This window comes from Erithacus rubecula (genome assembly GCF_903797595.1).
Source record: "Erithacus rubecula genome assembly, chromosome: 8".
In the NCBI taxonomy this organism is placed as follows: domain Eukaryota; kingdom Metazoa; phylum Chordata; class Aves; order Passeriformes; family Muscicapidae; genus Erithacus; species Erithacus rubecula.
Genome location: NC_136659.1, coordinates 24,512,965 through 24,540,928, shown reverse-complemented (window position 1 = coordinate 24,540,928; position 27,964 = coordinate 24,512,965). Strand labels below are relative to the sequence as shown.

At 38.5% G+C, this 27,964-nt stretch overlaps 1 protein-coding gene across 1 annotated transcript in view; it reads left to right on the top strand.

Moving 5' to 3' along the window:
* The window catches only part of CNTNAP5 (contactin associated protein family member 5), a 264,255-nt gene that overhangs the window by 42,335 nt on the left and 193,956 nt on the right, over positions 1 to 27,964 (top strand). Inside the window, exon 2 of the mRNA XM_079310955.1 lies at positions 24,265 to 24,375. Within this exon, the coding sequence (XP_079167081.1) occupies positions 24,265 to 24,375 (111 nt within the window). The remainder of the gene's footprint in view (positions 1 to 24,264; positions 24,376 to 27,964) is intronic.

The following is a 27,964-nucleotide window of genomic DNA, read 5'->3' as shown; positions in this document are numbered from 1 at the left end:
TCCCAGCACCACAGCTTGTCTTTGAAGGAGATGTGGAAATATATTGATATTTTGCATGGGATTCACACTATTATTAGGAAGAACTGCATTATCATTTAAAACAAGATAAAAAAAAAATCAAAATAATTAAATATGTACTTTACTGTATACTCTTGGTTTTTCTAGCTTCATTCAACTTGAATAATTCAAGATCCTGGTTGAAAGTGGAAATACAATACAAGTCTTGTACAATACCATGACAGAATGTCTTCTTTCTACAGTGTGAGCTGAGACTAGAAGCTGCAGACATCTAATTTGTTTATCTCTGCATAACTTATTATTAAACAGAAGAAATTAAAAGCCTCAAGTCATATTTATCACTGCAGAGGTGAATTGCAATCTAGAAGAAAGTGCAGCTATATTTCTGTTGATGAATGTCATACATATTTATTAGTCTAGTCCTCACCTAAAAGATTACTGTAAATCAGTATCATGCATGTAAAGTTAGCAGAGAGTTTTACTAATATTAAAATATAAAAACTGTTGACTTTCAGGTGTTCTTGCACTTATAATACTTGCAAAAATAGTAAAGCATTTTGAAACATCACCTTCTGCAGACCTTGGTAGTAGTTAGTGACAATAGAAGTTGAGATACCGTTTGAATCTGGTAATCTGAGACCAACTAAGCATAGGAGAAGATTTTCTGTCCTAATTTGTCTGAAGGCAGGAATGCTTCAATTTCCTTTCACTAAAACCCTCCTAAAACCTTCATGGCTTTTGGAGGATTAACAGAACTTTAGTGCATCTATGATAAATTTGATTTTTAGATTTCAGCAGCTGGCACTTTACCTCAGACTGGCTGTATTCATCTTTCCTCCCTACAGATATGCATATTATAGAATATCCATTTTAAGATCTTCATCCAGGTCAGGCAGGTAGATCTTTGCAGATAAATAAAAATATAATCTTTTTGTCATTGTTGTTCCTACTGTGATTTTTAAAAGCACATGCTTTCAGCTTTTTTTTTTTTTATGAAAATGTTCTCTGCAGCAATTAAGTAGAAAAGAAAGGTGATGTAAAAACAAAATTAAATTTCTTGTATCTAAAGGTATCTTAAAAATGAATGTAATCAATTACAATAACTAATAATGGTCTTATTTCTTTTATCCAAACTATGCCTTTAAACTGATCATAACTTAATGACTTGTACACAGGAGAGAGAAAATAAGGGTAATTCAGAGCTGACACTAATCTGTAGCCCAGGTTCACCCTGGAAGTACCTAAGGAGTTAATTAAGACATCTCTGAAGTTTCTTTGCCCAAAAGCTGGATGAAAAGATGTAGTGAAGACACCAAAGTGTTCTAAGGACTATGTCCTGAAAGCTTGAATCTTGCTGTAGCTGATGTTGACATGCACAAGCAAAAGCTGATATAATAGGATATTACTTCAGATTTTTTCAGAGGAGTGATGATGGCTTCAGAGGCTGGTGAATGTGGAGGTGAGAATAAGAACTACCCTTACACCCTCCAAGGTGAGGAAACCCCTTGCTGACTGGCAGATGCAGGGAGGCCACCCTTCTCAAAACCCCTGTGCTTGCTCATCTTGATGCTAAGCCTCTCTCTGCACACAGCAGGTGAATTTATGTAAGCTTTAACCCTTCCACAAAGCAATCCCTGTTGGAAACTGTCTTGCTACTTCTTCAGACAGCTGCAAGATCTCCTGGGCAAAGGTGAGGGTTGAAACTGCCTCTCTCTTCTGTTCTCCACTCTATTAGTGCAGAGGAGTTGTCCTGTAGAAGAATTCCTGAGGCTAATGACCCTTTGTGTCATTCACCCTACAGACTTCTTTGCCCAGGCTTTGATTTTTATCTGCTGAGGAGCCTTGGAGCCACTCTGTAGCCCAGGATCCCAGAGCTGTGTCATGAAGGGCTTCAGATCCAGGAGGGGTTGACTGGCACTTCACAAATATTGATCCTTCTGGACACTGGCCCCTTTTGTTTATTATAAAAAATGCAGTAGCTGTTGATTATAGCACCTTTAATAGCTCTAGATGTGTTTCTGAATTTGCTTGCTTCTGTCCAGCAGGGAATCCCCTGGAGGTGCTCTCAGTGAGCTCTCTCCCTGCCTGCAGTGCCTGTGCTTCGATTGCTCACTGTCTGTGGGAGGCTCTGCTTCGCCACTCAGTGTTCACTGTGGAAATGTTCACTGCTGTGCTGGCAGTGCTGTAGTGCATCTAATTCATGCTCAGACATAAAGATATTTTTTTTTCTTCTTTTTTTCTCCTTCAGTTATTTCATAAGCTAAAATAAGCTTTAAAATAATTGAGATCTGGTTACTCTTTAGCAGAAATATCTGTGGTGGCAAATACATTTTAAGCTAGCATGAGATAGAGGGCACAATTTCCTGCATGTGCAGTAACTTTCAATACAGTAAAGAAGCAGTTTCTTTCCTTTTTTTCTTTTATAGATGTAGGTAATACCTGGTGTGCAGAGGTAAATCAGGAAAGGCAGCCTTCATTATGACAAGCTGATTTGCCAGGCTATATAGGTGAGTTTGATGGAGATAAACGGTTCTATCTGTTGTTTCAGTGAAGGTTTTTCAGTGAGGAAATTGGGTTTTCTGTTCTCCTATTCAATGCCAGAATAAATTAAAACAGTGACCAAATAAAAAGCATACTACAGTTTTCCCCACAGGTATTTTGGGACCAATAGGTCTTGCTCTATCCTGAAAGAACAGCTATTACAAAAAGAGATGGTGCACAGCACTGTAGAAGAATTTTCTGACATAAATGTGATCTCTTCAATATGGGACCACAGCAAAAGTGCTGCTTCTGATGAGGTTATCATCCAGCCATGTGATTTGGAAAATAAAGTCATTCACAAAAATATTAAATGAGGTAGCTGCCCTCTGTTTCTAAAAGTGGGTAGAAAATAATGAAAGAAGGTAGCAAAGCCCCCCAAAAATACTGTTTCATATATTCTAAGGGGTTTTTTTTCTCATCCGCCACCCCTTCACATTTAAGGCTGCACAGAATATTTTTCTATCATATATCAGTTTAAAATTAAATATTCCCAAATTGGTAAGCTGACCTTCAAATGAAAGAAAACTTTGTAAGGATGTAGATTTTTACAAGGCTTAGTTGTAGGGAAATGAAGGGCAAATTCCCAGCTTTTGAGGCTTCTCTTATGGGAGGAATTCAGAAAGGTACAGAGAGGGTACCTGGGCTTGGTTGTAGGCAGCAAAGCTTGCAGTGAAAGCTCAGCATCTCCTGGGGAGCTCCCCAGTAAGGTGGAAGGTAACAGGACATGTTTGCTGAGTGTCCAAGTGCATTGGCATGCTCTGGTTATTAATGCATGGCTTGTCCTTAGAGTTCATCTCCTAAGCTTGTCCTTGCACATCAGTCACGTCCTTCAGGGCACAGCACTGAGCTCAAGGAACTGACAAAGTTTCACAGCTGGAAAAAGAGGTGTATTTTCCCCTCAAGAGTGATATTCATTGACACTTCAACACCTTCGTGGTTTCCAGTAGTAGCAGCTGAAGAGTTTCTATTTCCAGCATTGCTTGAAACACTCTTGGGATGAACCTGAATGATCTGCATTTTGTTCACATTCCCTGAGGCGTTGCTTTCCCTGAGCTTACCCAAAATGTAAATATAAAAACTGAGCCTGACATCTCCTCTACAATTATTACCAGTTTTTCCTATCATACTGTAAGTATGATGTACTCTGTGTGGGCAGGACTGTGTTGTGTTTTACTGGTACTATGCATCATCCCTACATGAATTGATAATCACAATGATGGAGCAATAATATGCCTGGTTTTGAGCCACTGATACAAAACACATGAAAATGGGTCCTATTTGCCTTCAGTTGAGGTTTATTCTAAGAACAGAACTGATTTCTGCATGGGGGAAGCTCTTCTTTACTCAGCAGGTATTTGTTCTTAATACACAAGCTAACCACATCCCTGTGCTCCAGGAAGATACAGGATCTTAAAACTCTCCTGCCTCTTCCCCTAAGAGCTAATTGTTCTCCCTAGCACTTAGAGGGTTTCCAGTAGATTTTTTTTAAGTCCTAAATGTGTAGGCAAAATAGTGTAATAAAAATCAAAGTAAGCTCTTTTGAAAGTGAAAGGTGATACTTATCTTATGAAATGCTTAAGCAAGTAGACTTTGTGTTTGTAGTCTGCAATCCTAGATTTCATTCTCTCACATCTGTGAATTTCCAAGCATCAAGTTGAGTACATCCAAGTGGACTCATTGCAGGGAATAAAGCACACAAGTTGACAATGACATGTCCAAGAAGGTACCTCTTGATAATGGTGATAAAGTAGTTTCTGGAGAGGTACTTAATGGTGTTCTGTAGTCTTCAGCTCTTACAATGTGGCCTTTACAGCTTCCATCAATCTTTGTCTGACTTGACTTGTTGCCTATTTTCTGGTTTTTGACTAATTTGGAATATGAAAGAGTTCTGCCCTCATTTTTTTTAACAAGAAAGGAGTGGGTATAAATGGCATACTGAAACCTTCTTGCCATTGTGGCTTTGTGCTTGTGACAGAAGAAAAGATGTTTGTATTTCTTCTAGAGCTGTTGTCCTGGGAATGGGGTCCTGCACTATCAATGTAGGCTTTTTTCTTTCGCTTTGTGCTGTTTTTTAGTGCTTCACACATACACCAATCTCTAGATAATATTTCTGTTACAAAACTGTGTGATCATTTGGCAAAAGACTTGGTACTGCTATGCCCTTTGCTTAGGTTGTATATAGGTAACCTCTTACTGCAAAGTGCCTTTTGAAAACTTCATCCTTCTTTCCATTCAAGCACCCAGAATGCTTATTCCTATCAAAAAGGAAGAGAAATCCTTCAAATGAAAACAGACCCAGAGGCATTTTGGCTGAGCATGCAGTAAGTTGTTGCTTCTGAATATTCTTTTGGGATTGTTATAGCTTCCTATTTGGTAGCATTAAAAAAATCCTTAAATTCAATGGGCAACATTAAAATACAAACTGATACAGCAAAACCAATTACTTTTTTCCCTATACAAAGCTGTGTTGAATAGTATTGGCTGAAAGAGAAGACATTGCTATAAAATTACCCCAAGAGTTTATTGCTTGTAGTAATGTAGAGAATTTTGACTGTAACTCTACAAGCAAGAATCTTCTAGGAAGGGGCATAGCTTCTGTTTCAATTTAGCCCTCATAACATCTTGACCACCATACTGGTTTCTGTTTGTTTTCCAGGAACAATTTTTGCAATATGCCTTGTTTAAGCCTCTGCATGGAAATTATCTTCAAGACCCAGAAGCTTAAATAGCAGAGCAATTAAAATTAGCTGAAGGATTTTTGGTGGGGGAGCGTAGTAGTGGAAATTGGTGCCATGATATTGGTCAACCCCTTTAAACTGTTTTCATTTAAAATTGGAGGTTTTCATTTAAAATTGGAGGTAGAAACGTGTGGGTTCTAAAGGCATTTTACAGGGCTTGTGTAACTCTTGGGGCTATGTGCAATTTGCTGGGAGTGACAGATGATTGATTTTGTGCTGAGAGAAAGTAGATGGTTGCATTTGTGAGTGTTTGAGTTCAAAAGTCCAGAAGTGAGGTGTGTGAAAAAAAACAACTTTATGATGAGAAGCTGTATTTTGGCAGATACAAAGTTAAGTAGAGGGTATGTCTAATTATTACTGAGTTCCTGGGCTATGCTTTTTTTTTAACTTCCTTTTTTTTGGGAGAGTACTTTCTGTTCTCTATCAAAGGTACTAAAATTTTTTAAAAAATTATACTTTCTTCTATATCTTGGTATTTCTGTGTGAAGAAGCATCATATCTCTATTGGAGATAGGCAAAAAGAAACAAATAGGAAAGATTAATGACCTAGAATATTCGTTGGTTATGTTGTAGCCTTTTGCTTTGTTAGGTGAATAGGTGTTTGCATATTGATGATATTGGATCAAAAGGAAAACTAGATTTTTCAGTTGTTTTAAATATTCTAAAATGTATGTGTTTCTTGCTTCTGTTGCTTTTTTTTTTTTTAAGATATTTAAAATCTTTTGTTATCAAAGCAGTTTGGTGCTGTTGTTTCATAATTTGCATGTTTAATTTACTTTATCAGTCATACTCCTCAGAAAAGTGAGATGAGGAGTTGAAGGAAAATTACTGCTTAAGGTGATTTATTCACTTCACACGTGGAGAAAATGGGGTGGTTTGTTTGTTTGTTTGTTTACTTGTTTGTTTGTTTTAAGTAAAATGATTTGGGTGTTTGGAGATCTTCACTGATATGGATAGAATGAAAGACAAGGAACAAGATTCATAAGGATGTGCATTTTCTCTTAAATTTAATGGGCTGAATCATGAACACAAGCCCCTTTTCAACTTCCCCTCCACACCATTTTATTAGCAAAGATTTACTTTTGTGCATTTATGTATCACTGCTGTTCAGAGGCTTGGGGGGATCTTTAAATAACACCTTTGTTAGGGTTCTTATGCAGGAAAAATACAGGAAGGAACATTTTCAGAATTGCCTTTAGGGGAGCTGGATATAGTCAGTGCTGACCTTGCAAATGTGCAGAGATGAAAATAATGGTTGGATTACAGTAATTCACTGTGCAGGAAGGAAGCACAAGATTGCATATTTAAAAAAAAAAAGAAGTAAAATAGCTCCTCATGCACATTAAAAAAAATAAAGTCATTCCTCTGTATGAAAAAAATACTAAAAATTCTTCCTTGTATCTTTTTTTTTTTCTTGCTCTTCTCTTAAAGAAACCCAATATGCAAACAGGCAGATAAAAAATGATAAATAATCAATTAATAAAAACCCAAACAAACCTAAAAGCAAAACAACCCAAACCTTAAATCAGTTTTCCAGTGCTTTATATAACAACTGTTAGTTTGTTGTGTTTGGTGTAAGAATAGCTATGCAGGGTTGTAGAGCCTGAATTATTCTGGAGGTTAAGCAGGGTAACAGTCCCTTCAATCCTCAGAAATCCCTAAATCTAGATACAGAGCAAGACTGTGTAAAGAGTTTCTTTCCATGCCACTCACAATCATGTTGAATCACTCACAATATGTTGTGAATAATCCCAAGTATAAATGAATCCTCTGGGATTTGGGTTTGTGCCTTTTTGAGTTGGTAATGGAACAAAGCCCGTAGTGAAAAAGTTGGTGACAGTATTTGGTGCATCTAGTTCAGCAAATAAAACCTTCCTTTACTGTTGATGAAATCACCTGCAAAATCATGGAGAAATGGCCTAAAGGTAAACTTACTTTGAGAGTTATGTGATGGTTGAGTCTTTAGCAAGTCTAGCAAAAATGAAGGTGTGATACAGCAGAGGAATAAGAGATGGAGCAGATGAGCTCTGGCTCGGAGCACGCTGTCATGGAGAGAGGACTCTGCACTGCAGTGTCTCATTTAAAGGCACAACTGGAGGTCCTGGAAGGGCTGTGTCAGGGGATTCTCCATCCCAGTGTCAGCAAAGGTACTTTGCTGTAGTGCACTGTGCACTGCTGCTTTCCAAGGAGGGGGAAGGATGAGCCAGCAGCAGCAGTGGTAGGACTTCCTTCTCAGAGGAGGCTTTGTGTTCTCATCAGCTTCCACTGTGAAACCAGCTGTTCCCTGATCCTTTAGGAAGAAGGGAGGAAGGAGCTATTTGGGAAGACTCTGAGAGGGTCATCTCTCACCAGAGGGAATGCTGAAGTGTGCCTTGCCTGCAGAGTGCTTCAGAATAACAGGATGTAAAAGACCTTTGGGTTCCAGAGGTTGGAGTGACCTGTGGTTTAGTGCAAAAATAGTGAAGACAGTTAACTATAAATCTTAATAGTCATTAGAACAGAAACAACTACCTTCTAATACAAAAGATAAGAAGTAATAAGAATTTAGTAAGGGTAAAACATGGTCCAGTCCTGGAGAACCTTTGACAACAATGCAATTGTATTGCTTGGTGAATTTCACACAAAAAAAAAAAAAACCCAAAACCAAAAAAACAACCAAAAAAAAACCAAAACCAAACCAAAACAAAAAAAAACAAAGCAAAACAAAAAAACACCCCGCAACTGTCATGTTTAAAAATTAAACTTTGTCTTTAGGATACCAGGTTTTTCCAGGTCTGAACTGAAAATAGGTTCCAGTCTGTAGTTTCTTTGAGCCAGATGATAAAATAAGAAGAATAACCTTCTCTTGCATCAAACATGTAAATGGCAGATCCATCACACAGCTGGGTGAAAATAATAATTCAGATTTCCAATGTAAGGTCTTAAAGTGAGAAATTAAGAAAAAAAATACAGTAAAAATATTTAAGTTATTCAAGTGAAAATTCCTTCTAGAATATCTGTGGGATTTAATTATGTATTTTTCAGGTCTATTCCCTGAAGAGGAGAATGCAGATACATATATTGATGATTGTGCAAACAAGAGTTATATACTTCTATTTTACTGCAGTACTTTTCTATCTTAGTTGTTGATTGAAGCTTTTTTGATGCCCAGTCTGTTGAATTATAGAGAGATATAGGTACACCTTATTTCACATGCCAAGTTAACATGAAAGTATAACAAAATGTGAGTTTGTTTAAAATAAATTTTACTGATACTACATGCACAAAACTTGTGGAATGTATTGAGAAAGAAGAGTTAGCAGGATTGGAAATGAACTAGTTTTCAAAATAAAACAAATTCTAAAATTTTTCTTCTTGTACAAATGGCCTATATTTTTATGGGGTATTTGTTGAACTGTGCAATGCTACTTGGTTAAACCAAAGCTGTTTGCTAGGGATTTAATATAAAATATGAAAGCAGGACTTGGAGACCTAGTCTCTGTTTGTGTGATCAAAAGACACTTTTTTTCCTTAGTAAGGTCTCTGCTATTAAGCAAAGTATTATGATATTAAAAGTTGCCAGAAATCCATTTTGACTACATAAGGTGTGAAAAACTTGATTATGAATGAGTAAGTACACTGTGGTTGGCATGGAAATACAGAAGCTAATTTTGCACTAGTCATATTTTCATGCTGCAGTGGCTTGACTTATTAGCTGTTGCTTTCCCATTAGCTCCAAAATCCAACCTTCTCCCTTGGTACTTCCAAAAATACTAAGCTGTGCTTGCAGTAATAATGCAGTAAAAATGTATGTTTGGACACAGGTGACTCACCTTCTGACTTGTATCCTTAGCCCATTGAAATGTAAGGTTTTCAGATTACATAACTCAGAGGGCTGGAAAGCAAACAGAGCTCCCAAAATACTCTAGATTGTTTTTGTATGCCAACTTATCTGAAAAGTTGCTTTTACCCCAACTCTGGCTGAATAGTCTGGATCTGTGTAATTTTTATGGAGAAGTTGTTTCTGAGAGCAGACTCAAGTTGCATTTTGATCTGGATGGTCCTGTGCAGAATCAGTGGCTTGGGCATACAGAGGACAGAGTGAAATCTGAGTCATAAATGCATCTGGCCATAAACTGTGGCTGTACTTTTCCACTGAGAATGTAAGCCAGGGTTGGGGACAAGCTTGCTGAGGGAAAGTCCTGATGCCTCTCCTAACTGGAAAGAAAATTAAGTATTTTGCCTTCATAGTGTACCAAAAGAGATAATTTCGCCTTTGCAAGAAATATAAATAATTGGACATATACTCTCAAGTAGGTATGTCTCAAGAATGCTCATCTGACCACTTGGCAGGTGGAACCAATGCTTGAGATGCTGTTAAAGCCTACAAAAGATTTTAATTTCAGGTCATAATTACATGTCTGCCTTATTTTACTACATTAAAAGCATAAGTCAAGTTTCTAAAGGTTGCAAAAGACATGAATTACTATGAAGCTAAGAGACTCTGCAGAGACAATGAGTATTTTAAAAAAATGCAGTTGCCAAAAAATGAAAGCCTTTGACTCATATAGAAATGTCATGAATTTATGGGTCTCTTAGGAAACAGAGTGGTTTTGTTTATTATTTTAAAAATTAAATTATTCAAAATATAGAAATTATCCCCTATAGTGCATGTATCATGCAGAAGTGAAGTTTTCCAGATGATGTCTTATTCACTTAACTTCTCAGACCAGCAGTGTGAGAACATGCTTTCCTCTAAGATTTACTGGGGAGGAGAGGAAGAGGCAGGGACCTGGCAGATTGGGCCAGAGGTAGGGGACTTGAAACCAAATAACATGACTCTGCTGAATGAGTTGCATATGGCTTAGTGCATCTCTACAAGGTCTTACTGGAGTCAGTAAAGCTGGATGATAGCACAAGTTGGCTGTTGTGATTATTCTTACAGGATTAATGTTGTAGCTGTTGCATTCCAAGTGCTTTGCAGCTACCCACATGTGCCTTGTACATACCACTTGGTAGGCAGGTCTAGTGATGGGGAAAGGCAATGCTATTTTTCCCCTGTGGATTTTCTTGATTCTACAATCTGTTAATAAAATTAAAAAGAGTATTTTAGTGCTAATTGTCATTAAATCTTTCAAATTTCAGAGAAGGGGCTTGGAGTCTTTAGCAGATGGTTGAAAATGAAATGCACTTTGGGGGAAACAGAAGCTCTGCCAAATCTGGACCTTGAACAGAACCAGTCAAATAAACAGAAGTGAGACACAGCAGGGATGGTTTGGAATAGGCTTTCTTATGGCCAGAAAGCTTCAGGCTGTGAATGACCTCATCAACCTAAGCTCCAGACATATACCTAAATTAGCTTTTACTTTACCAATCCTCCTAGTACTCCATTTTTCTTTACTCAAACACCATCCTAACAGATTTGAGCTCTTTTAAAAAATGGAAAGCTAAAACTGTCCATGATTGCCTCTTTTCATTGTATTTGTCCTATTCAACTCTCCTAATGCCTGTATTCTTAATTTTTTCCTTTAGTTTTCCCATCTTTTGCCTGACTCAATTCTGCCAATTTTCATGCATTTGTTGAGTTTCAAGTGACTTGTTTTTCTGTGAGAACAAGGAAAAAGTGTAATGGGAGCAACGCTCCTCAGTGTTGAGGGATGCTGGAAGGCTGTTCATTTCCCACATAACCATTTCTGTGTGACCTTGTCTCCTGCCTCATTTCCATCTCTGCAGCATGGGGATAAAGTAACGTGCTCTGCCAGCGGAAGGGAAGCCATGCCTAATGTCATATAAAGCACCATTCCAAGGGCTCCATGCCTTGCTGTCTGCCTTTGCTACCCTGTGTGGTCCCTACTGCACTTAGGACTGCTGTTTACAGCTGGAATAGCAAACCAGCTTGGGCTTGCTTCTGTTCATTTGACCATTCTTGTCTTGATGTGCAGCCCACAGCCATTGCCCCGCTTGGACAGTGAGCGTGTCCGTCAATGTCACACCGACCTGGGCTTGTTCTGGACACACTGGGGCAGGCCAGGAACTGAAATGGAATAACACTCTGATGTGCCTGAACATCAGCCAGGGCAATGACAAAGTGCTGCAAACATCCTCCAGGTAATAGCTAAATACAGGCTGTATAGCATTGTGTTAGTCTCCAGTGTTTAAAGAATGGTTCAGCGTGAAATTCAAATGGCAACAGCTTCTGTGCCACTGTGGTGGGAATTTGATTAACAAATTGATCTAGCTTAATTTAAAAAAATAAGACATTGTGTTGTATATGTAGTATATATTATATATAGTAACATACTAAACATATATCTTTACAAAACTTTTGCACTTGACACTTTTTATTCATAAATCATATAGTCTCATGGCCTTTGAATCACTCTCTGCTTTGTACCAATAGACATGACTTCTCAGAATCTTTTTGTGAAAAGTACCTTTGAGAGTAGGAGAGGCTCTTAAGGGGGTTTGATGTGGGTATATAGTCACTTGAATTTGTGAGGCATTATTGCTCTGGAATTCAAGAGAACAGAAATTAATCTGGTGTAGAGGTGTTGATTTGCATCACCTGAGGTGGTATTCCTAAATTCTGCTACATTATCATGGTTTTAACATTAATTTAGTTGTTCACACAGAGATATGCAGGGGATCATGTAATTTTCCTTTGTCATTCTGGTTTCAAGTGACCATAGTTGTAATGATTTACTGGAATTCTAATTCCCCTAACAATTAGTAGGCGCACTGGAGCCCACTGGGTTTTATTCAGAACTCATTGAAGCTAATGGAGGGGAAAAAAATCCCTTTGACCTCATTTGGCATTGGCTCAAGCTCTTTGCAGTTGAAACTGATGGCTTCATCAAAATCCACTTAACCTTCCAGGGATGAATGTGTGACAGGGACTGGTCGTCAGGTCATTCTGGAGCTTCATGGGGCTGCTGGGAGGGGCTTCTGTACTTTCCCTCTTTATTCCCTTTACCACCATGTAGGTGAAAGGAGCAATTTCAGCAGTAGCAGAAACCAGTGTGATGTCTTATGTGGTCTCTAGCAACATGGTCCAACCTCATTGTTGTTTGGGTAATTCAGGATTCATACAGTTAATTATAAGTGGGTAACAGAGGATATGCCTTAGAATTAACATTCTGACACGTTTGATTTTCCTTGTTTTCACAATTTGAAACATCCCAAGGTTAAAAACCAAATTATATGCCTCTCTCCCACTCCATTGTTTAATTATATCCCCAAATCTTTTCATGTTTTAGATGTTCTTTTCCAATGGAAAAAACTACACAAATAAACACCTAAACATAAGCAACTATGTGGCATATTGGTTTGTAACTGATTTACATTTCAAGAAAGAAGAAAACAAATAGGAATAATACAGATGAAAAGAAGAAAATTATCATCTTTCCTTAATTCTTTCTCAAAAATGTGACAAAGTCCACACAATCATCTCTTTAATGCTCTGCATTATCATATGAAAATAAATTTAGAGATGTTATTATCATATTTAAATTTTTCTTGTGTCCTGGAAAAATAATTTATCTGAAGTCACCTGATTCTGTTCAGCTTAGTAGGACACAGAAGGAAGGTGTTCATAGAGTTCCTCCAAGTTAAAGCCCAGCAGGACACTAAGAGAACTTTGTTATTCCTGAATACCACATTATGTTGTATGAAAGGATATACATATTGAATCTACAAACTCTAAGGATTAGGGAAGAGCCTTGCTAAGACAAACGTGAGTCTGAACCTGATCTTGGGCAAGCTGCTGTAGGAACCTTGTGTGATCTCCTGGGCTCCTTCCCAACCTCAACCACTCTTTGATTCTGAGTTTTGTGAGTGATCCTCTTCAAGGGCAAGGAAAGCAGTAAGATCTGCTTATTGACTCATCTGGGGCAAAACTGAAGGGAAACACCTCTTTCACATTGTTCTGGGTTGATGTTATCCCCAAATCTGTGCTGTCCATGCTCATAACATCAACCCAGGACACACATTCTCATTGGGCTGATGGACTGGGTTAAGATGCTGCAAGTAACTGCTTGTGAGATAACCAGGCCTTGCATTTCTTGTGTAGGAAGCATTGGCCATGGATGCTCTGAAAGCCTATTCCTGTCCCTTTGATTAGTGCTAGCAGCAGGGAAAGCTCTTTCCACCACTGAGGGATATGTTTTCAAAGCAATGTGTGGGGCTTTGGAATGTGACACCATTAAATGTTAATGTGCATTTTCAAATAAGGAGCCTCAAGGCTAGAGGTAACTCCTTGATCTTTAAAAAGCTTGCCACATAGAAGAGAGAGAGTTTGAATGTATGCTTACATCTGCAAACACTTGCAGGTAATTAGATTTTAGTTTCAGGGCTGCAGGACTTTGCAGAAATTATTCAGATTTCAAAACGCTCAAAATAAACATCAATTTCTATTTATCTCAAGGGATTGAGAGGGGCATAAAGCAAACCTTTAATGGCCTGAGCCACACTTTATTAATTGCTTTGTTGAAGAGATAAAACCTGTGGGAGTTTGTGTATTAAAATGGGATGTGAACCAGCAGAAATCCAAGCAGAATCTGAATTTGATTTAAAGTAAGAAAATACACAGCTGAGATTTCTCTGTTGTTTAAAAGATTATTACCCTAATATATACAGCTTTGTTTTTAAAACAGTATTTCTGGATTGAGCCATAATTATATGTGAAGGCATTTGAGCTAGTCACTCAGTATTGAAGGAATTGGATCTGTCTAAACAAAATGATGTGCAATTAAGGAGCATGGGGGAGTTGTCTCTTTGCCATATCTGAAAATAAAGTTATCACATTATTACCCAAATTGTTCCGTGTCCAGGTCTGACAACTATATCTAGAAGGGCTTCTTATGGTAATTTTTGAAAGATGGCTCAGTTTTGTATACTGTTTGTGACAGGTGACAATAAAGCATAGGAGTTTAGTTGGGCTTTTTTTCTTTAATTGAGCCTTTTTTGGTTTGTTTTTTTTTTTTTCTTGTTATTTTTGGTTTTTGTTTTTTTTGGGTTTTTTTTTTTTTTTTGTTTTTTTTTTTTTTTTGTTGTTTGTTTGCAGAGTTCCTCACAAGGAGGAATACCGATAGAAAGTGAACCTTTTTCCTTGTTGGATGAAAAATGGTCTCTTTAGACAAAATAAAAGGTAGCTGACTGCTGGAGTTCTGCTGGCATTCAAACTGATACATTAATCAATACTTTAAATCAAAGCTGCCATCTTGTTAAATTTCGCCGTTTTGGTTTTTTAGTTGCTTAAATTTTCACTGTTTTTTAAAATGAAGAGTGCCCAGTTTTGTTTCCTCCCATGTGAAATAAATACTGCACTGCAATCCTTAGTGTATTATATAACTGTTACTTGTTAATTCTGTTATTAATGTATATGAACTTGCTGCAGAACATGTTCTGTGTAATTCACACTTGAACAGTCCTACTTGTTCTGGGTATGTCCTTTTCCCTTCTTTTTCTCTGTATTCACATAGGTTATGAGAGTTTTCTCCTCCACCTCTAGTGTTCTCTGTCAAATCCAGGAGTTACTGTCTGTCTCTGAAAATAATGCAGAAAACACTATATGGGTTCAAATTATCATGATAGTTAGCAGATATGTTTTGCAGAGGGTTAGGAAATACCTTCCACTTCACAGAAAATACAATGACAGATGCTGAAGTGGGTTTGAGTCATGGGCAAAAATTTGCAGGGATGTAAAGGCTGAGGACTGTGGTCATGAGTGCCATGAGCCTTGTTCAGAGAACAGGATTAGAGCCTAAGTTTGCATAAGTTTGTAATGAAGACTTTAGCATCAATATAGTCTCAAATACTGATTGTCAAAACAATCACGGATAATTAGAAAAGTTTGTGTATAAAATGCCTTGCTTGTTTGTTAACATGTTAAATCTAAGAGATCTGTATGTTTCTTTCCTCCTGTGGCACTAAAAACGCCACTGTGACTGATGAAGAGAGAACACAGTGCCCTAAGAAATGCCTGGAAGAAAATTTTCATCTTTAAACTGACATCAAAGCTGCATTCACCTTGCTTTAGAATGGGAATTTTGAACTTTTTTCAATCCTGTCCCTTATCTAAACCATTAACTTGCCTAGAAGAGTCTTAAAAATTGGTGTTTTGAGGCTAAATAAGGCATTTTTGTTGGAGGTTATTGAGACATGAAATGATTACTTATCATCCCTTGAAATGACATTACATTTAAATGCAATGGTACATGGGCACTTACTGCTACCTTCATCTCTGTTAATCCTTGCTCACAGCCTGCAAATTGAACATTCTCTCAGCCTTATGTGATGCACTGAAATTCTCAGAGTTATAATTGGTTTTCAGTGTGCCATCCTGCATGTTGCACAATTTGAAGAGACTCTCTTCCAAACTGAAAATATTTAGTGAACCCCTCCAAACAGAACTCATTTAGTGAATCCCATGCTGTGTATTCTTTCCCCTTTAATCAGTTTTATCCATGACTTCACCAAAGATTCAAAGGGAAAGTAAAAATTCAATTCATTTTATCATGATTGATTTGAAAATTCAGGGTACAACCTCTGGGTTATTGATGGCTTTTAAATTGCTGTGCATTGTTAGCTGGGCATGCCTGTGAAATTCATCAGCATTGCACAATCTGCCTCTGTTGTTTGCTTACAGATAGCAGCTCTAAATTTAGATGTGCACAATATAACCTTACCAGACAAAGTTATGGCATTGTCTGAAAGTCTCTGCAAGGTCTGCCTGTATAAATGAGCCCTTTTCCATAGAGGTCCATAGGAACCACAGCAGAAAAATCTTCTTTAGGCAGGTGAAAGCTGTGGCCTGATTGAGTTCCCCACACGATGGATGTTTTCCAAACTCATTGCTCTTCTGAAGCAGTGGTTGGGTTAAAAAGAGAGAATGGGAATAAGGCATCCCACTCATGCAGATTCTCCTGGGTCTTGCTCCCAGGTGGGGATAAACTGTATGACTTCAAAGAACCTGGCAGTGTATGAGCCATGGTACTGTGCTGGGGAAGCAGGGCAAGACAAGAATTTACAAAGGGCTTCTGTGACTCCCAAAAGGAAGCTTATCATGGTAATTGGATTCTTGTTTTTCTTCTCTAAGGTACCCCAGCTAACACTGTGAATCTCTACAAAGGCAGCAGAATCTTCACTTACAGGTCTGATCTCAGGTGTCCATGGTCACAGGTGTGATGGTGATAAGCAGTTGGTGCTGAGATGCTTCACTAAAATTTGCAGCACTGCTGCCACAAGCACAATAGATTTGAAGGTGACTTAAAATGTGGGGAATAGCATAAATGTCCATCTGTATAAAAGATTCTTCAGCTTGGAGAGGTGGGAGAAAACCCTGGAGAAGATTCAGAGGCGTCCTTGTCACTAACTACAGCTCCCTGAAAGGGGGTTGCAGCCAGGTGGGAGTCAGGCTCTCTCCCAGGAAATCAGTAACAAGACAAGAGGAAATGGCCTCAGGCTGTGCCAGGGGAGGTTCAGGCTGGACATTAGGAAGAGTTTATTTACTAATAGGTGTGGTTAAGCAATGGAATGGGCTGCCCAGGGAAGTGGTGGAGTCACCATGCCTGGAAGTGTTCAAGAAATGACTGGACATGGCACTGCTCTGCCTTAGTTGGTGTGGTGATGTTCAGTCAAAGATGTGACTCTGCTCCTGAAGGTCTCTTTCAATCTTAATGATTCTGTGATTCTGCTCTGTGATTCCAAGTAGTCAGAATTATGTTTCTGTCTCATTTGGCTGAACATTAAGTGGTAGAGGATGTAATGACTCTACTTAAATAATGGAAATTATTATTTTTTCCAAATTTTGCTAGAAAACAGTTCATTTTTTTTTATTAGTGGTGTTAGTTATCTGAAATAGTAATTTTCTCCCACCTGCAAATAAAACACTTGTGTTTCCCAAACTGGTTTACATGTTCTAGTCATCATGATAACCTATGTGCTTCTGTTTTTGTGCAGAATTTTTCCTTATTTCTCTCCTGCTTGTTTGTTTGGGTTTTTCCTCAATAAACCTTATTCTCAGTGAAACAAGTATTTACATTTAATTTAAAAAATTGTATTTGGAAAACTTAGAAAAACTGCTTCACCAATGAATTCCTGAACAATTTTAACACTGAGTAACATCAGCAGAAAATCTGCTGTACTCCCTCTGCATTTTAATTTTCTGTAGGTGAATGCCTATATAACTCAGTCCAGCTGGCTCTGATCATGCTTGTATTTTTCTTCTAATACTGATCCTGGCAGCCTTGCTGATGGGTGCACATATATTAACTTTTTTTTTTTTTTTTTCTGCGAATGTGGTGTTGTTTTAATTGTAATATGGCATCTTAAGGCAAATGCTATTCTGTTTTTGAGAATCCATGGCTTAATTCATGGTGCCCTGAACTCCTTCAGTGATGGGCTCTGGGGAACAGAGGATGCTTGTAGCAAAGTCTGATGCTTGAAAGGCATCAAGTTTCTCTTTTTGTGAGTGTTGCTAAAGCTTCTGAAATGTTAAAAGAACAGTCTTGATCTTTGGTATATATAAACTTCCAAACTTTGTTTGAAATGCATGAGTAACAAGTCTCATCTAGGCCAAGATAAAAAGAGTGCTTGTGTTGCTGTGCAGCCAGAGAAAAGGACCCCCATGTTCTTAGTTTTCTTTTTTTTTTTCATAATGTAAGCAAAAACTGCCCTGTGCTGACAGTTGCTTGTGTTTCCCTATACACAAAGGTAATCTCAGGATACATTTCCCTACCATAGTGTGAAAAGATTTATACTCTTCCCTAAAGTGTGTCAAATGTCAAAAGGGCAGATTTCAGGTATAAAACTTGCTTCATCTGTTGTGCCAGCTTTGTAGGTTTCTGCTCTCAGGTCAAAGATCAAAGCACTGTTACATTAGCAGGATATCAGAAATGTGGAAAGGAGAGGCAAATAGGCACAAGAAGCATTATATTCTGAGAATAAAGTTGTAAGAATCTCTGGCAACTGCTGTTACAGCTGCTGAGAGTAAATCATGGCTTTGGACAATAATATACTTGTGGGGGTTATTCATTGAAATATATATGTTGAAAGACTGAATCAGCACATCCTTTTGTTGTGGTCCTTTCTTGTTTTCTGTGTAGAGCAATTTCAGTAATTTTTGAGTGTCAAAAATGGATTTCTGTGATGGATTTGCTGTTCATTGACAACAGCTCATTGCTGCCTGACAAGGAGCCTCTCATCTAATGAAAAGCGTGTAGTATAAGATAAAGGGATGGTACCTTCATTTTGTAGCTGCAGACATGACTCACCTAAATGACATGCACTATGACAGAGCTGAAATCAGAGAACACTTCTTCCTTTAACTTCAGATCATTCTACTTTAACTATATTTTGTTGGTAATTGGCTTAGTCTGATTTTCTTTCACCCTCTCTAAACAAGAATTGCTTCTGCATTTTAGTTTACTGGCAATACACTGATGGCTATTTGAAATTCATAGTTTGAGCCCTGTCGCTCTGTTCCTCAAATGCAATTCCACTTCATTATTGTGAGTAGGAGTTACTCAGCAGACATGCTTGTGTCAGTAAAAAAATAAGATCCAGTATTAAATCAGTTTTATAAGAGCCCCTTGAGTCATTCAAAATCAGACTTGATCACTTTTTGAGAGACAAGGTTATACATGCACACTGTATGATAAAAATACTCGATAAATGCACTGATTGAGTAATACTTTTATGACTTTACAGGCATATGAAAGAACACTTACATAATTTACAGTTGCTTAGGAAGAGCTCATGATTAGCTTAACTATTGACGTTTATTTGCAGTATAGCGTGAAAAGAAAAAGGAACGTTGTGTTGTTAAGTACTTTCTCCAGTGTCTTATATCTTGAAAAATATGCCATGCATTTCAGCTAACAGATGGAGTCCACAGCTGTGCATAGCTGTGTAGCCAGTCTCTAGGAAAAAAAAAATAGAAGAAAAAAGAAGGAATTTCTTTTTACATAAAAACAGGTTGTTTGGGGCTTATTTTATTTTTTCTTGTCATGTTTTCAAGCATCACTTGCTAAGGTTGTTAAATTGGTAGTAGAACCTATTTGTAGGTGGTAGTTCCTGTGAGAGGCTTTTTGTAGGGACTGTTGATATGGAAATAATCTCCCAATCTCTTCCAAATCTGTAGCCATACTCCATGTTACTGCATTTCCTGTGTCTTTTGTGTATGTATTTTTTTTACCTCCTTCTCCCATGTACATGTGTCTCGATGGATTATAACGCTGAAGGTTAATTTTCACAGTAAGTCCAAGTATGTATTTTTTGCCTTTTCAAAGGAGAATTTTACCTACAGAAGGCAGGAGGAAAACAGATGAAGTGAAAGGCATCAGTGGTCACTCCTGAGGACTGTTGAGAGGCATGGTACAAAATGCATGGTTTACATCTTTAAAACAAAGTATGCCATTAAGTGGGTAATGCTAAGAGGAATTTTATCTAGCCTATAAATTCCAGTGAATCTTTTCAACTTCAAATCCCAGTATGGAGACAATTTACAATTGCAATCAAAATGATGCACACAATTTAACTTCACTACCATCTGTAACTCTACTGGTATTTTAATAATGAATAAATTTATATCTTGGCAACAAAAATCTCACTGAAATAATGTACCTTTAATTTCCAAGTGAGACCTCTTAAGACTAAGCTACAAGGCCTCTGGTTTACCCTGAAATCTCCTTCATATTTATATGGACATATCTGTATTTAAATAGCTATCAGTGAACAAAAGATCTGTGATTCTGTGAAGCCTTTATTAAACTCCCTTTGAAATTCAGGGATTGTGGTTCAGGCAGGGGTTTGCACAGCTGGTTACAAGCTCTCCTGCCCTCCCTGCACCTCTTGCATCTGTTTCAGCAGAGATGTGTGAGCAAGGTCTGTTGGAGGAGCTCTTTGGTGCCAGGCCCTGTGCTCTTAAGGTAGAGCACCTACAAGAGAAACCTTCCCTTAAAATGCTTTTATTACCATGGGATAGAGAAGGAGGCATGACAGTTTCTCTCTTCTGAATTTCTCTTTTTTACTCCATCATGGGACCTAAATGGTTATAATTCTCTCCTTTTTCTTCATCCTGTCCCCTACCAGTTGCATCACTGGGACACCAATCCCATGTTCCTACTCTGAGTGCTGCTTTCATGGCATTGGCATTATTTTGTGATGCTTTTGGTTGCTAATAGACTCAGATCTTTGCTGCAGCCAGTCTTACTGTGGCTTGTCAAATACTTTGTACCAATTGCTGCTGCTGAAGGCTGTCTCAGCCTTGAAGACGGTTATAAACTGGATCATACCAAGCCTACCAACACCAGTGTGAAATGTGTACTGGAAGAACGAGTAAAGTTAGTGTAAATCTCTGATTTCTGTGCAAACTCTGTTTTGGTATTGTGTTAGCTGTATTTGAGAAACCTGCTGCTCTTCAGGAGCATTTGAAATACTGTCTCTCCAGGACTTGGATACATATTTTTCAGTTATTTTTTTCATACATGTCATAGATGTTGAAGCCCTTCACAACATACAGAATTTAATCAGGTATTTGGGCAAAAGGCCTTCTGAGATTCTGTTTTGTACAGCATTAGCTACAGCTGGTATTATCTGGCATGTTTCAAAGAAGCCTAATAATTAGTGTCTAAATGTCACTTGAATGATTTTGAACTGATAGCATTTATATTTGTAGGATTGTCCAAAGCATTCTTTAAAGAATTAAAATGCATGGGCAAAGAAGGGGAAGATATTTCCTTGTTTTTATTTGGATGGTAATTAAAGCTCCAAGAAAAGAATCAAAACCAATCAATGAAACAACTTCATAGTATGAAAATCAAAATATTACCTTCTCATTTTTTGTTTCCTTGTTAATTTTATCATTATTTTATAAAAATCATTAGTGAATAAAACCCAGAAAATTCGGGTTGATATATGTAACTATTTTTCTTAATTCTGGAAGCAAGATTCTTTATGAAAGTTCTAGTAATACTCATCACAGTGTTAATGCTGTCAGTAACTGCTTGTTGTTCAAAACTTGGCATATTCAAGGTCAGCACCCTTTTCTCAAATGCAAATCAACATCTGTATTGTTGCGTGGTTTGCATAAAAAGTTGTCTTATAGGTGCAATTAGACCCTCTTTTTCATTATTTCTTTGCTAATTATCTTGTCAAGGAAAACATAGGAGAAAACAAGTTAACAACTGGCTAGTAAATGTGCTTTTGTGAGTGTCCAGATGTTTTTAATGGTTCTGTAGTGAGGAATTATTCATTGCTAAAACCAGTGCTTTTAATAGGCGTATAATGCAGTTAACTCCAAGAAGCCAAGTTCCTGTTCTGACAGGCAAACTTCCAAAGCAAATGGAGAAATATGTCAAGAGCCATAGGTAAGGAGCTGTAGATGTGGGAGCACCTGAAATAATGTTGGGTTTTTCTCTTTCATATCCAGTGGGGCATATGAAGCCTCTTGAAATGTGTGTACTACGATTATATGGTGGGAATTGGGATACAGGTTTGGCTCTTATAGGTCATCTCTGATCTTGCATAAGCACAAAATTTTTCATCTCTTTCTTTTCTACATCCATCACAAAAGGAAACATGATGACATCCTTTCTTGGAGAATTTTCTAACCTTGAGAGGTGTATCTTTCGTGGCTGGTTTGTTTGCAATTCAATATTGCCTTCTCATGGAAACAGGGCCAATGGAATGATCTTCACTGTCCATGCACATCCCACCTTTTTGAACTCTGTACCATATTTCAGCTAAGTTTTAGAAAGTGGTATCAGTCTCAAATGTGTACATGATAGGTCTCTGACAAAGGATATATCAGAGCTGTTCTCCAAATTTTCTGGATTGTTGTGCATGTACAAGCTGACTGGTGCATCCCAAGCACTTTCCTGCTCTCTGGAATTTCATTTGGCATGTAAAAACTGCCATATTCTGCATTGTAGGTCTGTGCATGTAGAGCTCTTGGTTCAACCTCCAGTGCAAAGTTAGTTTTGACTGAGAGAAGGGAGGAAGAGTGACCTTGCATCTTGTCAGAGTATCCATTCAAAAATCATCTTCACTCGGAGGAAATTCCTGCATGCACTCTGAGTCAATCAATTATTACACTCTTACCTCTTGAAAGTTGGGCTTGAAAGTTGGGTGCTCTCAGAACTATCATCGTTATTTTAATTATGTTCTAAATCCTGAAGCCTTAAACTTACATGTTTTATATAGTTAGAAAATAATTCAGGGAAGGTTTCCTAGCTGTAATTCAGCCCCTTCCCTTCCCTTCCCTTTCCCTCCTTACCCTTCCCTTCCTTCCCCCTTCCCTTCCCTTACACTTCCCTTCCCTTCCCTTCCCTTCCCTTCCCTTCCCTTCCCTTCCCTTCCCTTCCCTTCCCTTCCCTTCCCTTCCCTTCCCTTCCCTTCCCTTCCCTTCCCTTCCCTTCCCTTCCCTTCCCTTCCCTTCCCTTCCCTTCCCTTCCTTCCCTTCCCTTCCCTTCCCTTCCCTTCCCTTCCCTTCCCTTCCCTTCCCTTCCCTTCCCTTCCCTTCCCTTCCTTCCCTTCCCTTCCCTTCCCTTCCCTTCCCTTCCCTTCCCTTCCCTTCCCTTCCCTTCCCTTCCCTTCCCTTCCCTTCCCTTCCCTTCCCTTCCCTTCCCTTCCCTTCCCTTCCCTTCTTCCCTTTTTTAGAACAAAGCAAAATAAGAATTCAGTGTGGAAATGATGTTTCAACATCAGTGCAGACTTGTCCCTAATTTATCATTTATCTATCTTGCTGATCTTTCCAGGCCTTTTTGCTCTTGGGAATCAATGAGAAAAAAGGTTTTGTATAGAAATTTGTTTTTTGAGATCCATTGTTCAATACACTGATATAAATTATATTGATTGCATTGATTTTCTTTTATATAGAGCTGGATTTTGATTGCAAGAGTGTCTGGGTTGTTTTAGAGAGTCATTGTAGAAAGAGATGTGAAATATTTTAATTTAAACTGTCTCAATATGGAAAAGGTATCACTCAGGTTTGGAATAATCTAAATTCATTTTCATAACTATCAAGCAAGTTTTGCTTTTATTCTTTGTCTTTTGTAGCCCTTCCTTCCCTCTCCCCCCAAATCCTTGCAAACTGCTTATTTACTCTCTGAGTGCAAGAACACTGGGGTGGCCTGAGATCCTGGTGACCTGCAGGCCTTTTCCAGTAATTAGGTCCATGTTTGCTCCATGGGAGATTCAATTAAAAATGAGAGGGGTTTTTTATTATTATTCCCTACTGAAACCCCACATTATGTTCTTGAGTTTTTATGTGACAGCATTGTAATGAGAAAATTTACTTTATTTCCTTCCATCCCTGTTCAAACATTAGGGGCTCAAAAATTCCACTGGAGTGTTAGCATAGCCCATCTCTCCTCAGAAGCAGATGTGAAAGAGGGGAGAAATGTAGAGGCTGCTCATGGGAGTGAACAAAACCAATTTGTGTGAGCTTGGGGAAGAAATGACTTAGATGTTCAGATTTTGAAATTTTAGTGCAACCTAAGACACCTGTGAAGCACAGGACACATTTTTAGATGCTGCTAAAGCCACCATGGCTTGTTCTTTTTTGTCACTTCGACACAGAAATATGAGGTTGTAACTCCTACAGTGCACACCTGTTCTGTGGAAAAACTACTGGACACAGAACACCTGGGGTGTTCTCTAAGGTGTGCCAGGGTACTCCTGCACTCTTCCAGTGGCTTTTGCAACAAGAGTCTGCAACAAGGACAACAATTTCCAGTTTTTCAAGCATTCAATGTCTTAACAGCCACTCCCATGTGGTGCTGCCTCACCAGACTGGGACATTCTGGAGGGTTATTTTCAGTTCTCACATGTGAATTCAAGAACAAGTGTGCTGTGTGTCCATTCTCTGACTACTAAGTAGTCAGAGACCTAGAGTAGTAGTCAGAGACCTAGAGATAGCACAAGTTGGCATATTGTGTTGCTCATATAATGACCTCTGTATGTTTTGTCTTTCTGTTTTCCTTTTTAGATAATTGTGATGATGCATTGGTATCTCCCTTACCTTCAGCTGCCCTTACCAGTTCCTCTGAGCTCTTCAGTACCCACAGTCCCAGCTTTGCAAAACTCAACAGGAGAGATGGTAAGGTTGCAGTATGAAATGCCTAAACTATTCATTTTAATCACTTCTACAAAAATAACTTTCTATGCTGTTTGTATGCAGTGCATTCAGAGCCAAGCTGAATAGAGCCATTAATTTATGCTCCTGAGAGTGCACTATGTAGGAGCAATTTCCTCCTTTATTAGAGAAAGCTTCTATTAATTTTGAAGATCTCCACTTCTCTTACAGAGATATTGTTAAGGAAGTTTACACATTTTTTTTGCTTTGGATGAGTTCCCCCTTTTAAGAGTTTAAAGTTCAGTAGGTTTGAGACCCTATTCTAAAATGTAAGTGCTAAAGACAATAGCAACTGGGTATAAAATTCCAGTGGAATTCAATGACTACGCAATTCTGCAGAAACAGTGAATATGAAAAACAACTTTCCAGAAATTTACCATCAAGAATGTTTAAGGTCCAGATAATGAGTTCACACACCAGGTGGAACTATGAATATGAAACATAGTACCAGAAAGGAGAAGTTGGAAGTATTTAGAGCATCATTTGCCATCCTGTTGCAAATTTGCATCTTATTTTTTTTAATCTTATTTCCAAGGTAGAGCCTCTAAAAGTGGAAAGACCTGTATTATCATATTACATATGAATTTTATTTTAGGAAAAGATCACCAAAAAAGATCACTACTAGGTTTTAAATTGAAAATCAATCAGAAAAAAGGTTTTAATTGAAAATCAATCAGAATTTTTATTCTTAAACATCCCTGAAGTGTATTTTAATCAAACACCATTTGATAAATATATAGAAAGACAATAAAGGGCTCTCTCTTATATGCTTGGCACTAATGATAGGAAATTCCTTGGCCATTAAAGAAGTTTTAGATGGGAATTACAATATCATATTTGAACTCTTGAGAGTTCCTCAGCAAGTAAAAGGTGACCTGCATTTACCTGTATGGTAACTGCTCAACAAAAGAAAGCTGTAAATATTGAGCATGATATTTGAGTTTGTCCTGCCTTTGTTTCCTACTGCTGGCTGAGATGGTGAATAGATATTCTTATGTGATTGTGCAGATGGCTCTAATAACTAATTTTATCTGCAGAAAAGAGGAAGAGGTTCAAAATCAGCGTTGCAAGTCAAACTCTGTAATCTATATTAAAGAGATATTATCAATGTTTGAAATTATGACAGTGGTTTCAGTTTAAGGTCAGAAATTGAAATAGTTAACTGTCCTGCAGTAGTTTTGTGATGTAGTGAGGGGTAAGATATTGTAGTTTTTCAGCAATGCAGTATCACATTGATAAAGCCCATGCTATCTTTTAGCACTAGTCATGGGAACAGGAGACAGAGTATTGAAGCCAAGCCCCAAGTAAGGGGGTTGTTTCAGCAGCTTTTGTTTTGTGTTTTTAATTCTTATTTGATAACTGATGAGCTGAGGCCAACGCAGGGATCTAGAAGCTAAACTCTACCCTAATTCTTTTGCTGCATGGACTTATGTAGGAATGTGCAGATGTAGAGCTGGCAGTGTTCATATGGGGACTTGCTGTGGCTTAACCCCCAAAAACAGTGAAGCCCCACACAGCTGCTCACTCCAGCATGGCCCTACCACAGCCACAGTCCTTTCAGAAGTAAAACCTGCTCCTGCCTTCCCCATGGCTGCAGTCCCTGCTTTGTGTGGCTTTGACATAGTCCAGCACAGCCACGGTGCTTCAGGGAGTGCCTGCTCCATGCACTTACTCTGGCACCACAGTCCCTCCAGAGCAACCAGCTGTGGTACAGATGTGACACAGCCACAGGCACTTTGAGATGTGCATCCTCTGGCATGGGCTTCCTCACAGCCACAGACACTGGGCTGTCCTTTTGCCACAGGTCCTTGTCACTGTCCCTGCCCCTTGGCTTGGCTCCGCACTGCAGTTCCAGCCTGCCCAGTGCACAGGAGCAGCAGAGGTGCCCTGGCCCCTTGCCAGCCCAGACCATGGCCACTGCTGTTATCCAAATGTACCCAGGCCCAGCAGGCAGATGATAAGCAGTACAGCAAAAAGTAGCTACTAATGAGCAGTAGACTCTAATGAGCAATAAGGGAAGCAAGCCCCATGGCAAACACAGAAGCTGCTGATTAATAGCTAACCAGCAGTAACAGCTGTAAATTCAATCTAGTACATTCCATTCAAGTCTGTAATTATCTTGAACCCTTTGAGGCCCATGTTGGGCACATGTCATGGACAAACCCCAGCAACTCAGCCCTCCACAGCCACTCACTCCCCAGGTGGGATGGGGGAGAGGATCACAAGAGTAAAAGTGAGGCCATCACTCTGAACATCCTTGTTTTTCTCCTCCTTCCTCCCCCAGCTTTAAATGCTGACCATGGTGCTATATGGGATGGGATATCCCTGTGGTCAGTTGGGGTCACTGTCCTGACTGTGTCCACTCCCAAATTTGGGTTCCCTCTGCCCTTCTCACTAATAGTGTGATGAGCAGAAAAGGCCTTGGCCTGTGTGTAAGCAAGAGCAAAAACATCTCTATATTATCAATACTGTTTCCAGCACAATTAGCCCTGTACCAGTTACTGTGAAGAGAACAAAGTCTACTCTTGCCAGAGCAGTGCCTGAGCTTGGGTTGGAACAGCAAGCAGTGGTACATGGTGGCTATAGAAACTTACTTTGACTGTCACTTGAATGCAAATAGTAGATATCTTTACAGGAATAATATTTCCCAAAAAGACTGGGCTGTGGCTTTCTGATAATATTGAATGTTTTGATGAGGTTTAGCTTTGCTTGTAATTGATAAGACAGTGCTGCAAGGAGCACAGCCCCTGGGTAGAAAGCCAGATGAATATATTTGTTAATGTAAGCATGAATGCAACAAGTGAAGATGAATTCATAAAGCCAAGCCGGTTCTTTATTGACAGAAAGGTCTAATTCATCAAGTTTATTCAGTAATAGATAACAATAAGTAAAAGGCTGTTGTTTTAAAAATAAGGCCTGCAGTAGTGGAATGTGCCATTTGAAAAAACAAACACACAAAGTACCCATGAGTAAAGCTTTGTGTGAACAGCTGAAAGCACTTAATTAAAATGCTGATAAATCTGTACTGGTAATGCTAAAGAGCTAATATAATTGTGATAAATATGATTCTACGGTATGGAATATATTTTTTGCCCATGAGAGGGATTTATCAGCTTTTTTGTATACAGTAAATAAATAATGAAAAATAATAAGAAAATTGCTACAAGTATGACTGCATCACTTAAGATTTTTCAGTTCTTATTAGCTCTCCTGAATAGTCAGTATAGGCAAATATTTATGAGAATATAAAGCATATATGTGTCAAAAAGAATTTGTTTTATGGCCAGGAAGTGTTTGATGTGGGCATTAAGGTAAAATTCTGCAGCAGGGAAGCACTTAGTTGCAGTAGGAAGTCCAGGAGTTTTTAGTGCTATATAAAGATATTTGAGCTGTTTGTAAGGCATGTAGGGTGGAAATAATAATTCCCTTTGCTTTGTAATAATCAACTACAAATGAGTGTGGGCATCCTGAGCAGCCCTGGGGAACATCAAAAAGCATTGACTGTGTAACACTGGGCTTAAATGCAATTTTTGAAACAGCTCTTGCAAAATGT